Raw genomic sequence first — 16,228 nt, 5'->3', positions numbered from 1 at the left:
AAAAGACCCTTGAAATGCCGAAAAGCCTCCTTGTTTTGGTAAACAACTATGAAACCCAAAATGTATTAAGCTAGCAAATTCAAAACTGCCAAAATGCATCCAAACCGTGGGGTTTTAAATTTTTAAATTAGAAAACCGTGCCAAGCCGAAACTCCCAGCAAGTTATAACTTTTTTAAAAATTTCGCCATTATGTTCTTTTATCGTCATTATGCTGGTGATTTTACTACTAACGCCATTGTTGGGCACCGATAACCTTGTTTACGCTTTTGAAAATACCTCGTAATTCATGTCCCAGTGTGCAAGGTAGATGCCTCCCAAGGTGGATGAATCCTCTAAGGCACCTAAAGCACTAGGGACGTCCCAAATGTCTAAAGGCCGATAACCCCCTGTAATGTTCCCAATTTTTCAGGTTTTCTAGCAAGCTTTAGTATCTGATACTCTAGGTTCACGTCATCTTGTTCAGATGGGTAATCTGATGTTTTCGCTGAGCTCAGTTGTTTTATTGGAGGTATACACCAACTTTCGAAGTGATTTTTGGTTGTTGGATTGGCCTCCAAGAATCTTGGAGAAGCCGTCTATTTTTAGTAAGTCGCCCGATAGGCCTCGTTTGTTATTATTCATCATCAGGATCACTCCGGTGCGATCAGAATTTGATTCCAATGTGTTCTGACTAGTTTTCGCAAATTTGGTGCATTAATGAGTTATTTTAATTATTTTACTAAGGTTGGTTAAATTTAATTAAAATATGCAATTCCAACCTTAGTGTTATAGCTCGTTAGAACCGGGGCGAAAAGTTTTAAATCCTGGGTGCATGAAATACTCACCTCAAGTGTCAAAATATTATTATATTATTGAAAGGGTCATTTTTAGAGGAAAAAGGGAGTCTAAATTAATAAAGTGACTATTAAATCAAAGTACAATTATTTATAAAGTCACTTTATTTTAAAAGGTACACTTTATTCACTTAAGTGAGAAGTGATATTTTTTTAAAAGGAAATTATTTATCCCACATTCAGAGGGCGGTTGAGCAACTATTAAGATGAAGCTATTAAATGAAGTTGAGATCTCTCTTACAAGCATGCTTGGTTGAATTTGTGTTTGAGGTTTTGAATTGAAGAGATTTCCTGTGTATTGCAGGAGTTCTCTCATGGTTTGTGGGGACATACCCCCTCATAAACAACACTTTTCACGCTATTGAAAGACATAGTTTGGAGGGTTACTGGTGTTTCCATACAGGCAACACAGATTTAGCTTTAATTGATATCACAGGTTGATTGGAAGCTGATTCGCCAACATTGTTGAGGCTGGGAAAAATTCGTTTCGGAGATGTATTTGGAGTTTGGTCGCAGTTCTAATATTGCTGGGCAGTTCTTCCTTCCCTGGTCCGTACTTTTGTTTTGACTGGGTCGTACTTGCTGACATAGGTATATTATATTTGCTGTAAGTATCACTTTGGAATAGATTTCCTTGACTGAACGTGCACACCTGTAGCTGCCATTGTATTTGAAGCTGAACGTGGAGGTTATTACCAAGAGCAGGCTTCACACTCAGCTGGCTGTATTATTGTTCCAGACCATCCTTGGCTGCATATTGGATTATGTGACGTTTGGGGGTTTGAAGGGGCTGTTGGACACACTGTCAACATGGATTAAAACCTGCAACGTTGGGGTTATATTCTTCTAGGTTTGGTGTGGAGTTATGCAGGTTCATTATTGTGCTGGGCATAATACATAGTCGCTGAAGTTTGTACAGCTGGTGGAGATGTCTGGACTGAATCTTGGCAAACTGAACTTACCTTGTTATAGCTGCTGCTGAGCGGAGTTTTCAGACATTATTACTACTGTTGTAGATTGTATTAATGCAGCTATTGAAGACAATTATTATCACAAAGGGTACCTTCCACGTTCTAAATGTTCTGGGCACTTCACCTCTTAATGTTAGGCTTCTAAATCCTGCTGTGATTTCCTTAGTTTCTTGAATGAATCAATGTAATGAAACCTGAAAAAAATCAGTAGTAATTGCTCAATGACATTTCCAATTTGGTGCAAATAAGTTATATGTTTGCTTATGGATTGTTTATGTGCGTTGACATTACTTATGAATTGAGATGACATTACAAACCTAAACCCACCAGGTACCAACTTAACAACAGTCCACTGGTTAAGAAGTTAGAATCAGTACACAGAAGGAATGCATGGCAACTGTTTGACAAAATTCTTGAAGACCGTTTGGAAATTAATTGTATCAAATAAGGGCAGCCTATTACAGTGGTATCAGAGCTAAAGATTCTACCAACTTGTAAGGTAGAATTGGTTTGTTTTCCGCTATTCATTGCTGTCCGGACATTCAGTTTGGGAAAAAACAAAAAAACAAAATGAAGACAAAGGCAGAGCAGAAAAATGACATTTTCTCAAAAGAATTCAATGACACATTTAAAGGTGATCAGATAAGGGATTTGCCAAAAGAAAAGGAAATAGGAAATGGGTTCTTTTTACTGGGACTAGAATTGGAGCTTATGGGAAATTTAGATGATGTTCTTTCTCGAGTGGAGGAATTAGATTAACATTTGTCCAAGGTAGATCAATCAGATTGGAGACTTTTAAATTGGTCTTTAAAACCATCAATGCTTGCCTTGGTCCAGCTCAGGTTTTCGGAACATCCATGTGATGATGTGAGACTTTCAGTTGCCTCTTGTCACAGTGAGATCATAAGAATAACAACTCCTGTAGCGCCTTATAATGATGACATACTGAAGAATGTTTTGCAGTCGATTGTGGAAAACCTTCAGGGGTTACATGATGACAAGGCCCCTACTTTTGGTAGAAGGACTAAGATCTTAGAAATTATGGCAAGAGCTCGATCATTCATCCTTATGTTGGATCTACAATGTGATAAGATGATTCTTCATATGTTTCATTGTTTCATTGTTGAAATCAGGAAACGACATCCAAATAAGGTGAAGATAGCTATGTTCGACATCTTGTCCATGATCTTGGACGAGAAAGATGCTATTTGTGAGCAGATGCGATCTGATTTGCTAGGCATTTGGAGAACAAAGTTGCATGTTTCAGCTGCAGCCTATGACCTCTCAAGAAATTTGATAGAGCTGGAGGTTGAGAAGTTCAGGGAACAATTGACTTCAGAAGAACTGATTATGGGGGGTTTACAAGTATCACCTCCTCTTCAGGTGAGAGACAATCTAGATGTTGATGGGAACGTTTCAGCTATGATTACACCTATTACCTTGCCTGAGGATAACAATAAGGATAATGATTGCCATACAGTTAAGGATGAGTTTATGGAGTTAGAGTCATTCACTGCAGGTGAGGGGTTCACGGAACTCTTCATTGGTGATGTGCAGATTTTCATTGATAAAACAGTGGCAAGGAAAGACTTCCTTGAGGAGTCTACTTGTGATCACACTACTGCTTCAATAGAATTGCATGATGAGAACATACCATCTTCTAGTGAATCAGCTAAGTTGGAAGTTGAGCGTATGGATCGAATAGGAATTCCTTGTATCGAGACTCTTAATTTGGGCATTGGCAAAATTTCTTTAGGTGGAATTAGTGCTGATCTGATTCTAGAGCATAATGTGTGCATACAGGACATTGCAGAAGAAGAAATTCAGTCACAATCAGATGCTTCACACAGTCTGCACAGTTTGTGGAATCAGCTGAAGGTAAATGATGGGATTGTGGCAGCCTTATGCCATCATGATGAGAAGCATAAGTTGGTTGAGAATTACTTTTGGATGGTTTAGTTAGAGAGAAGATAAAAGGGAATTGAAGTTGAGTCTTCTCTTGATAGTTTGCAGAAGATCAAAGAAGGTATGGGAACAATGAAGACAAACTATTTACACCTTTCAAACCATGATCACCTTCTCAACTTGGTTGAGATCTATTCAGATGCCTTGAGAAGGAAAGAGGACAAAATTGATGAACTTTGTCTACAGTTGAGCATGGCCCATTCTCCCTTAAACAAAGCGGAGAAACCTATTGCTGGTCCATCAGTAATCCATAAGCATGATGTGAGAACCTTAGAGATCAAAAATATTATTGAGGGAATTGAGGAAATCTATAAGAAAGAGATGACACAACAAGACTTCAGCACCTTTCCAGACGATTTCAGTTTACAATTTGGAGAGGAGCATGTCGGTTATAGTTTTCCAGCACCTTCCTCATGGGTTTTATCTCCTATTGCATTGATTGATAGCTGTCCTGCATTGCTGATCAGAATTATATCAGGTTGCACTTTAAGGGCAGCAGCTATGGTTATGGAAAGGAGTGATTGGGATTGTCACTTTGGAGTGAGAGGATTGGGAAATGATGAGTTCTTACCCTCCTTGGGTAGTAATGATTCTTTTTGCCTCATTTTGGATTTGGTTTATTGGTTACATGGTGCTGTTATGATCTATACCAGTTTGTTGTCAGGGCTTGGAATTTGTTTCTATGCACCTTGGTTGGGTGTCATCTGTATTTGCAGGAGACCACTATGGGTGGAATGGACTGTTGATGACTCAGACACTACAAACTTGGTCACAGGTTCAGACATCCTTGGAGGATTGAATGGTTCTCATGTTGATATTGTTGACGGAGTAGATCTTTTTGCATTGAGTTGTGAGCCGCCTTTTGTTGTTGCTAGCATAGAGGGAATTTCACATGGTTACTCTGACATTTCATTGGGGCAGACAGGAGTGTTTCATCTCGACTGCATATTGAGGTGTGTTCACCAGTTTACCTTTAGCTCTCATACTCAGGTTTTGACTATGTCATTGACAGCAGGGAAAGGTGAATTGAGTATGGAGCATATGGGTCAGCATTGGTATGACATATTTCCGATAACAGGCGGTGAGTCCGAGTTTGGCAAGTCTCTCACCTTGTTCATTCCAGTTAGTTGCTTACAGAAACAGGTGTCTGAGACTTGGTTTGATTGTACTGTAGAGGGTGACAGAGTAGTGCAGCGTCAGCATGGTGGATTTATTCTTGGTGATGGGGTCTTAGAGTGTGGTCGTATTGTTGTTGTTACCCCTTATTTCAATATATACAGGAGACCATTACAACTGTTACAGGTGGATTGGAGGGAAATTTTGGCTAGGACTTGGCTTTTGGTTGATTTGATGTTGCAGTTTGAGGTTTCGGTCTTGCTTGCTTACCTTTTTTAGCACTTCCTGTCATCTATGCAGACAGTTGTGGAGGATTTCTTCGGTATAGCTCAGTTACCTTCCATCTATACTTGTGGGAGCATTAGACACTACAGTCGTCGCATGATGTCAGCATACATGCCCCTAGATGGTGATTGGTTGATTGCAATGAGTTGGGTTGGTTGGTGCTCTCGAGTTTCTTTCCGAGACACTAGGAGATTAGGTGACGGTGAGGGAATCACGGTCTATGACTGGAATGTCATTGTCATGATATATGATTCTAAGGTTGACTCTATGGTTACCGACTTCTAGACAGGTACTGATTGGCATCACTTTTGGGACATTTTGTTGAGAGATGCTGATGGTTATCCTTTGAGGTGGAGCAGTTTTCATTTCCTGTTGCTTAGGATTGAGTTAGGCAATAGGGTTTTAGATATGGATCACACTGAGGCACCTTCACAGGATATATTGCATGGGATAGATCTCAGTTCACTCAAGTTTTTCAGTGTTGGTTTTGATTGATAATTTGTTGATGGAAACCCCAGAGATGATAGTGCAGTTTGAGGATGAAGGTTTATCAATTTTGATCAGAGGAACACAGTGACAACACAGTGGTTCAATTCCGAGTTCGATTTGGAAACCTGAATTCTCTTTGATTAGTAGCTCTGTAGTTGATAGGAGTGTGAGAGTCTATGTGGACATTCCAGAATCTATTCCTATGGTTTTGCAGTTTGATTCTTTGGGAGAGGAGTTTTTTGAGGAGATGAATGAGTTTACACAGTATATTTTTTCTCATCTTGTTGGAAGTTTTTAGGTCTTTGATTGGGGCACCTTTAAAGACAATGCTTCCAGTCTATGGTGCTGCAGATTTCTTAGGCTGGTTTGGGACCTCGGGATTATTCTTAGTTTCAGTGGATCAATCAGAAGATTGGGGGTTGTATTGGCATTGCTTGAGGACAAGCAACCTTTTGGCATGGCGGACTGTAATGTCCCCAAATTTTCAAGTTCTCTAGCAAACTTGAGTAGCTAATACTCTGGGTTCACGTCATCTTGTTCAGATGGGTAATTTGATTTGATGTTTTTGTTGAGCTCAGTTGGTTTATTGGAGGCATAGGCCACTTTTCAAAGTGATTTCTAGTTGCTGGATTGGTCTCCAAGAATCTTCGAGAAGCCGTCTATTTTTAGTAAGTCGCCCAATCAGCCTCGTTTGTTATTATTCATCATCGGGATCACTCCAATGCCACCGAAATTTGATTCCGATGTGTTTTGACTAGTTTTTCGCAAATTCGGTGCATTAATGAGTTATTTTAATTATTTTACTAAGGTTAGTTAAATTTAATTAAAATATGCAATTCCAACCTTAGTGTTATAGCTTGTTGGAACCTGGGCGCATGAAACAGTGACCTTAAGTGTCAAAATGTTATTATATTATTGAAAGGGTCATTTTTAGAGGAAAAAGGGAGTCTAAATTAATAAAGTGACTATTAAATCCAAGTACAATTATTTATAATGTCACTTTATTTTAAAAGGTACACTTTATTCACTTAAGTAAGAAGTGATATTTTTTAAAAAGGAAATTATTTATCCCACATTCAGAGGGTGGTTGAGCAACTTTTAAGATGAAGCTATAAAATGAAGTTGAGAGCTCTCAGGAGTTCTCTCATGGTTTGTGGGGATGTACATCCTCATAAACAACACTTTCCACGGTATTCAAAGACAATCTGGAGGGTTACTGGTGTTTCCATACAGGCAACAGAGATTGAGCTTTAATTGATATCATAGGTTGATTGGAAGCTGATTCGCCAACATTGTCGAGGCTGGGAAAAATTCGTTTTGGAGGTGTATTTGGAGTTTGGTCTCAGTTCTAATATTGCTGGGCAGTTCTTCCTTCCCCGGTCCATACTTTTGTTTTGACTGGGCCGTACTTGCTAACATGGGCACATTATATTTGCTGTAAGTATCGCTTTGGAATAGATTTCCTTGAGTGAACGTGCACACCTGTAGCTGCCATTGTATTTGAAGCTGAACGTGGAGGTTATTACCAAGAGCAGGCTTCACACTCAGCTGGCTGTATTATTGTTCCAGACCATCCTTGGCTGCATATTGGATTATGTGACATTTGGGGGTATGAAGGGGCTATTGGACACACTGTCAACATGGATTAAAACCTGCAACGTTGGGGTTATATTCTTCTAGGTTTGGCGTGGAGTTATGCAGGTTCATTAGTGTGCTGGGCGTAATATGTAGTCACTGAAGTTTGTACAGCTGGTGGAGATGTCTGGACTGAATCTTGGCAAATTGAACTTACCTTGTTATAGCTGCTATTGAGCGGAGTTTTCAGACATTATTACTCAAAGGGTACCTTCCAAGTTCTAAATGCTCTGGGCACTTCACCTCTTAATGTTAGGCTTCTAAATCATGTTGTGATTTCCTTAGTTTCTTGAATCAATCAATGTAATGAAACGTGAAAAAATTCAGTAGTAATTGTTCAATGGCATTTCCAATTTGGTGCAAATAAGTTATATGTTTGCTTATTGATTGTTTATGTATGTTGACATTACTTATGAATTGAGAAGACATTACACACCTAAACGCACCAAGTACCAACTTAACAACAATCCACTGGTTAAGAAGGAAAAATCAATACAAAGAAGGAATGCATGGCAACTGTTTGACCAAATTCTTGAAGACTGTTTGGAAAGTAATTGTATCAAATTGGGGCAGCCTATTACACCCGTGCAAGTTGGAAAAGATGAAATATGAGCATCAGGGGTTGATGCAAGAGTCAAAGGTCCAAATGAATTGGGATAATGTGGGTGACACTAATTTTGGGCACATTGATATCCAATAGTTCAAAGACAAGGTATACGCAAATGCCCATGGGAGAGTGAAAAGAATGGTGGAAAGTGGAATTGCATAGGCCGCTGGATTCTCTTAGGCTTTTCAGAATTACGAGCTTGTTGTTGAAATATCGAAACACTACATGCTTGATAGTAGGGTGTTGGTGAATGGGACAGTGATGGCGGATCTCACTTCTGAGACTATTGGAGAAACTTTTGATATCCCCTTGCATGAAGAAGCAATTGTAGTAACAATGGAGGAAACTCAGGCCATATATGATCATAATCCCAATAAGTGTAAGGGCAAAATGAATGAAAATTGTTTTAAAGAAAAGAGACCCCCTAGCACCAGGATCCTCAAGAATGTCTACCAGAGTGAGTTCAACGAGGAATATAGAGACATGGTTACTCTACTCAGCCGAGTCATGGGGCTCCCCCACTCCAATATGTTTGAGGAGTTGATTTTTTACTTCATAAAAGAGGTCTTCATAGGGAAGGTCCAGTTTGACTACGGTCAAATCACTAGTGACAACATCCATACACAACTAGTTCAACTTGCAGAGAAGAGGTACTTCATGATGTCCTCTTATATGGTGTATATGTATGCAAGACATCCTAGACTATCGAGATTGATCTGCCTAGGTGACATTGGAAATGGGCCAAATCAGATGAAAGTATATGATTGCTACCCTCAGTTGCATTTCTACAACATAAATCAGAGGGAAAAAACTAACATAGCCTATGCAGTAGGCCAATATGAGTGCATGAACGATGTCTTCACCATGCGCATGGTTAGGACGATGCAAGAGGGACTGCAACAAAGGTTATCCAAGCAAGCCACCACGCTAATATGGAAATATGGGACATGGTGTATTTAGTTTCCCTAGTTCTCTTACTTGAGAATCTCAAGCTTTTAAGGCACTCCCTATTGGCTCCCCAAATATTTCACTGATAAGATGGTTCTTCTGGAGGTTGCCAGATAGGCGCATGCAGCCGGGCAGGTCCTTAGAGACAAGAAAATGGTTGGAGTCACATTTCCAATGGCAATAGGAGATAATGATGTATACTTCAAAACCCCTGCACAGGTTGAGCAATCAATTGAGGAGATGGTGTCCTATTGCCTAAAAGAGCATTCCTGTAGAAAGAACATTAATCCTACATTACTAGGACGGAAAGCTTATGGTGTCCACTATAAGCATAAAATGAACATAGAGGACTACTGGGCTAGCTGCGTAGATGATTTCGAGGTTCTACTCTAGGTTCAACTTACATCAAATCAAAACCTTTGAGTATACCCATGTCCCAAATCAATTAGTTGACTATGGGGACTGCATGCAACATCAGGCCTATGAGGCCATAAAGGATCGTCCACCTTCTATCAACTGGTCTCAGGATTCGATCACCGATTTGGGAATCATAATGGAAGGTCCTATTGTGAGGTATTCATACATCGCCCCATTGCAAATGGGGACCCCCACTTTTTCCTACTTTCTAGGTAGTATTAGGTAGTATTAGAATCCTTAGCTATTAGGCTTTGTATTAGAGAGGTGTAGGTAGTCAAAAGCTAGGAGTCAAGTGGATAGTCTTGTGTAAGGTGTGAAATGAGTAAGTTTGTTAGAGCCTTCACTTCATGTGCATGCCCTTAGGAACACACTTCATGACCATCACTGTTGGAGCGAATTCCCCTAAATGCCTTATTCGAATGTGAATTAGAGCATTTGAATGAAGATAGTGAGCATGATTTTGATTTGAGATCACCTCTTCTTTAGGGCAAAGTTTACTTAATGTGCTCCTTGATAGGAGCGAATTTTGCATTTTACGTCTTCATAGGGAATGTTTGACATGGTTTTGTGAATGAAAGCTTGAGAAACCTAAGGATTGAATTGATAAAACAATGAAGTATTGAAAGAAGGGTTCATTTTGGTTTTCACTTCACCTTCAAGGCAGGAAGAGCAAACTTCAGGAATCAGAGGAGATGAGCATAAACTCGAGCATATGAGCGAACTTCACAAATTGAGTAGGGTGAGCGAACTTCACAAAATGAGGGAACTTCATGAACTCAAGCATATGAGCAAACTTCACAAATTGAGTAGGGTGAGCAAACTTCACAAAATGAGCAGGGTGAGTGTCATATTCCCACTATTTTTTTCGGGTTTTGAACACAACAAATACTACAATGCACCCATTAAAGTTAGGAAATATAATCTCAATACTGTTGAAAGTAACCCTTCCACTTTCTGATCACCAAGAGCCCAATGTGGGAATGTGGGAGCATACAGTGATAAGGGGCTCATTAGCTCACTGATTTGCTAGAAATTACAACGCAAGTACAATACTGGGCGACAAGCCAGCCCCTTCCACTTTTTAGCGAGATGAAGACCAAGAACTTGGCGGTAAACCAACCAAGGCAACAAGAGCATAACCAAAACCAAATCACTCTACTCTACCGCTTATGTAGCGGGAGGTCAATATCACTCAACCACTTACTCAGTGGGAGGACAAAGCTGAATTACAAAACATGAAGGCGGTTAAGCCATCCTCTTCCACTTGTTTAGTGGGAAATACAATATAATGCAACTAGAATGATTGATTAGTACTACTGAAGCAATCTTACAAAGATAGAGATGCGAGAGAAGATAGAGTGAAGTACATATCTCCAATATTCAATATCGAATTCACACAACAAAATCACTACTTGCTGTTCTGAAATCAGATTTGATAAAACGCAGAACTAGCCACACCCAAATCCACTAAAATGCTCGTAACTTTCTCAAAACTGAATGAAATCATGCCAAACCAAATGCAAATGAATAGTATAACTTAGGCAATCGGTTCAATACCTTGAAACAACAGCTTGAGAGCCACAAGGGTGATGCACGCAACCCAATGCAATTCTGGAAATGGCGATTTAGCTGAATATTTCGATTTGCGACCATAAATTGGAGAGTTCCCCAAATGCCACGCCAATGTAGAAGAACTATTGTCTCTCCAATACACTTCTAATGAGCCTTCACCCAGAACAATGCACCCAACACGTAGATAGCTACGAACAAAATACACTTCCAGCCAACACACACTAGCAACACCAAAAACGCTGCAGCACACAACTCTTCAAAAAACACACCCAATGCAATCCCAAGTACATTCTAACCCTAGGCTAACTATCATGACCATTTTGCACAATTTTAATGATTTGAAGGAGAAATTTGAACGAACTTAGTGAAAATAGCTTTGTCCAATGGAGAATGATTTTTGGCCAAATGTTGATGTTTTTGCAATCTCCGAAATTTTTGACGCTTTGGTAAATGAACGATTAACCCCACGATTTTGCAAAGACTTGAAGATTCTTGGGAAATGATGGTTCGTTGCCTTTGCAAAGACTTCAAACGCTCCCAACAAACCATGCAAAGGAATTTTCGGAAACTTGAATGCTTTTACAAACCATGTTTACTACGCGATGTAAAGACTTGAGTGCCTTCAACAAGGCAGTGTTCTTTGCGCGACTGTGGACATTGAAGGTTCTTGGCTAAGGAATGCCCTTTGTGAGACCTTAACTTGAAGATTTTCGGCCTTCCAAAAGATTTTCTACGTGACCTTGGAGATTTTGAAGATTTTCGGCCTTCCAGAAGATTTTCTACGTGACCTTGGAGATTTTGAAGACTTTTGGCCTTCCCCTTTTTGGCTAAAAGTCCTTCCTTTGTGTGATTTGTATGATGTTGTTCTTTGCTTTATTCTTCGGATCATTAGCTTATAACGCCATTTCCTATTTGAATAAGTTTCGGGCCAAATGACCCTTTTGCGCGATGTAAATACTTGATTTTATTTTCGGGAAAAAGGCCTAAAATGCGTGATTTCTTTCTATCAGCCATTTTCAAGTGATGAGGACTTTGCATGCTTTGATGAATGTTTCTCCCTTCTCGACTTGCAGGCCAATCTTAATGAATTTCTAATTTCAGCCCAAAAGAGGAGTTTGAGAGTTTTAATGAATTTTGGCCTGCGGAGCCCTTTTGAGAGCTTTTGAAAGTTGTCAACAAATAAGGTGATTTCGCGAGATTTGGATCTTATTTGAAGTTTTCGTCTTAAGAGCCGATTTTGTGAACTTGGATAGTTTTCGGTCTTTTGGGCTCTTTTATGAACTTGAAATCGCTTTCACCTTTTTCGACAAATTGAGGAGTTTTGCGAGATTGAACTTAAGTCTTTTATTTCAGCCTACAAGCCGGTTTTGAAAGTTCCCTTTCAACTTTAAAGTTTTCAGGCAAATAAGTGAACTTGCGCGATTTTACACCCTACATCCTTTCAGCCTGAAATGTGCGCTTTGATAAATTTTCTCGATTTCGGCCTGAAAGGTTTTTGCAAGTTTTTCTTATCATCTCCCTAGACTTTATTTCCTCACTATCAACTATACCTTAGCCTTTCAATCATTTGCGGGTCTATAATGTCCATGTCTTTACAAATGCATATTTCCAACTTTCTCAAACCCGTCATTTTACTATGACCATTGAGATGACTGTACTCTTCAGTGTTGTACTCTTTCACCATTGTGACCTTTGGGATTGCTTCTTGGACTATCAAAGATAATGGCTCACTAAGTATTGTCTTTCATCCATAGCTTGCTTTAATTGCCATGATTGTATCTGTGCCAACTTAGTTTAATTCACATCCGTTGATGTGTTTTTAAGGACACCTCAAACAGAGAATAAAATACCAAGTATTATATCCTCTCTTGAACAAAGAAACCTCATATGCTAAAGAATATGATCAAACGAGACAACTCCAAGGTTTACAATGTGAACAATCAACTTTAAATTTTGGATAGACTCAGTGTTTGATGTGATAATGTTGGTAATTACAAAGGGACTTACGTTTATGAATCTTAGCTGGAAAGTGTAACTACTTTGAAAATAAAAGACAAAAGTGATAAAGGGTTTAGGGAGTCTATGCTAATCCTAAGAAAATGATCATAAAGGATGATGCTTTGATAGACAAACTCCTTCAAACCTATCTTTGCTTTGTCATGATAACAACAACTACACAACTCTGGTGCAATCTCCAAACGTAATGAAAGATTTTCATATTGCGAACTATTCATTCAAATACCCAATGTTGGCGTAGTCTAAATGAACATTCACAATTGAACTGTTGCAACAATGAGGTTTAGGCTAACTTTACACCATAGCTTACAATTAGCAAACCACAAAAAAGCATGAAACAAGGAATTCATCACATATGATTGCATTTCTCCATTAAGACCATTGAACTTTAACTAAATTTGAGAAGAAAGAAGAAACCATGCAAAATGTAGAAACAACACATAAAGATCCACGATGCAATGGAAATTATGTATTAATTTCAACAAGTCCTGGCAACAACTTCGTGTTCCCTCCTACTCTACTTCTAACTGCTAATTGCTTATGTTGCTAACTATTAGCTATTATTTTTTAACCTTCGCAAATGAGAAGGCAATGCCTTATATAGGCCTCCCAATTACAATTCAAGGGTCAAGAATGATTGAAGATCAATGACTGAGATTACATGATCAAACCCTAATTAGGGTTAGTTATAACTAACTTCACTTTGACTAGGTAGAAAATTACAATATTGTGGACACATGTCCTTTAAATGTGAACCAATGAGAAAATAGGTTAGGTATATGGAACAATATTCAATGTAGTGCCACATGTCACATGTGTAGTTTCCTTTGAAGAGTCTGCATCCTCATTGGAGTGAGAATCTCCATTAGGCCTTTCATGATCTTCATTGATTGAGAAAGGTTTGGTGTTGTATTCTCTATCTTAAAGAACCTTAATTCAACATTCATGCATTCTTTCCCCTTAACATTCTTTTTGATACACTTCTTCACTTGTGAGATTCTATTTCTCTTTGCCCTAATAAAATCTTCTTTCCACTTGACTTTGTTATGGACATGAACCTACAAAACACTCGCAACAACCACTTCCCAACTTGTTCTAATACCACTTTATCATAAGATGTTAGGGATATTCCATACTTATTTCCCCATTGGATTTCAATTGAAAACAATTAATTCGGTGACTTGCAAGAAAGGAACAAAATAAAGAGAATCAACCACAAAACTTAGTGACATCAATATACCTTGAAGAAAGATGTGCTTTGCGTTAGAGATCCAACAAAAAACATGAGTATATCTCATTAAGGATCACTCATAAATCATATAGAACGTAGTTCAAGCTTCTTTGACTTTAACGACATTAACAAACTAGTATACTACCTTAATACCTCAACAACCTCAACAACCCTACAACCCTATACAAGTTGCTATAGTCTCTAGGAACTTAGGAGCATGCATAAACTATTACTACATATCCCCCTATTTCTCTCCTTGGATGCTCAATTCAAGCCAACTTTACATATTTATAGAGTTAAAATGACTCAAGAAATCCTTGGAAGTCAAAAAATTGAAGATATTGAAGAGACAAAAAAACTGCAATGTCTTGGGACATTTTTTTATTAACTTAGGTGAAATTGCCCCTCTATAGAAGTGATTTTGAAACTACCTTGACACTTTCAAAATTCCTTGGCACACTTGAACCTACTTTGAGACATTAAAACAATCACATTTGACATTTTTTGCTCTCCAACCCTTGAAAGACATAACTTTTGCATACAAACTCAAAATGAGGTGTGTTTTCTTTAAATTACATTATTTTTCAAGAGGAATTCAAATATGCAGAAATATTTAGGGAATGATACCATTAAAGACTTTTTTGTGAACCTATGACAAAATTGTTCTTATTTTTTCATGATGTCTAGAACGAAACCATATTCTTTTATGCATCATTGTACTAATGTTTTAATATATTTAATTTGATTTTCTCTAGTGTTCTAGATTAATATATAGTATCAACATCATTTGTAGCGATCTTTTGTTTTTGTAAGGTCTTAGGAAATCCTTGTATTCTTTAGCAATAAGTATTTTGGCCGTGCCAATGATGTACTTCCATCTAGAATGGATTTGTTCTATCATTGTTTTGGTTGTTCTTCATTTGAGATTATACTTTTCTTGCCAATAATTTGGAGACCTTGGCTTTCTTGGATTTGAATTTGGGCTTCAAGCATGGTGGTGCATTGCCTAGAACATGAATCAACTCATCCTAATTGACAAAATATTTAATATTATTATCCATTGTATAAGAAAAATAATACCACATATAATAGAGAATATAACAAAATGTTACAAAATTTTTATCATTAACTTGTGATATTTATAATATACATAAATTGACATGGCTTGATTTATTATTGGTATTTTTTTAATCAAAGATTGTGGCTATGTATTTCTTATCATTATTTGGAACTGTTTTAAAAGAATCATTCTACTAGGTTAAGTCGATGTTTTCATCTCCTAAATGATTTTTCAATATGTGCAGCAACTCGGCAAACCTCTTTATTGGCATAGGGGTACCATGGTTGATTGGTACCGTATATAATCGAGCTGCTCTTGGAGAAGCATTACGTGTTCATGGTGATGGATTGAGTTTTTCGCTTGTTATATTCTTCATCACATTTTTTTTATGCATGCTTGCTTTAGTATTAAGGCGTTATTTCTTTGGTGGTGAACTCGGAGGACCAAGGTTATGGGCTTGGATAACATGTTTCTACCTCATGTTTCTTTGGATCACTTTTGTTGTGCTATCTTCTCTCAAAGTTTCTCATATAATATAGGACCTCATTCCTTGAAATTAGAGGGGTTCGAAGTGATTTTCAATTTTTTTCAATTAGCTATGCAATTTGGTTATAAGAATACATTCCTTAGAAGAAGAGGGGTTTCAAGTGATTTTCCTTTTCTTTCAATTGGCTATGCAATTTAGTGTAGGATGGGAAGCCCTAGCTTCAATTTTTGTAAGTTTGGATTTGTAACAACTGTTATTTAGTGGTCATTATTTATCTTTCAACTATTGAAATAATAGTGTTTTTTTGTAATTGCAAAAATTAATGAAAATAATAGAAATATAGTTAAAATAGAGTTTATTGTCTTCTTTTTTTAGCTATTATTTTAGAATATTACAAATTTACAATTACATGGAATGAGAAAAAAAAATGTTATAATTACACCAATACATCAAAAAATTAAAAAAGACTTGTATTTTTTATAAATAAAGCAAAACTATAAAATAATTTTGAAGTAAATAAAAATAAAAGAATAATTATTCAAAAGTTATAAAAGTAAAACTAGCATATGCAGAGACAGATCATTTTGCAGATGTC

The 16,228-nt window shown here is 37.7% G+C and overlaps 1 protein-coding gene across 4 annotated transcripts in view; it reads left to right on the top strand.

Annotated features, from left to right (window-relative positions):
• LOC131061225 (magnesium/proton exchanger) overlaps positions 1–15,939 on the top strand; it is a 165,849-nt gene extending 149,910 nt beyond the window's left edge. For 3 of the 4 annotated variants that reach the window (XM_057994762.2, XM_057994761.2, XM_057994763.2), the window contains one exon: positions 15,391–15,939. In XM_057994762.2, coding sequence (XP_057850745.2) covers positions 15,391–15,685 — 295 coding nt within the window. In that variant the 3' untranslated portion in view covers positions 15,686–15,939. The remainder of the gene's footprint in view (positions 1–15,390) is intronic. The other variant, XR_009110518.2, reaches the window with a different exon arrangement.
• Positions 15,940–16,228: the final 289 nt, after the last annotated feature.

This window comes from Cryptomeria japonica, chromosome 7 (assembly GCF_030272615.1).
Source record: "Cryptomeria japonica chromosome 7, Sugi_1.0, whole genome shotgun sequence".
Taxonomy (NCBI): domain Eukaryota; kingdom Viridiplantae; phylum Streptophyta; class Pinopsida; order Cupressales; family Cupressaceae; genus Cryptomeria; species Cryptomeria japonica.
The sequence above is the reverse complement of the archived record's forward strand: the minus strand, read 5'-3'. Positions and strand labels throughout refer to the sequence as shown.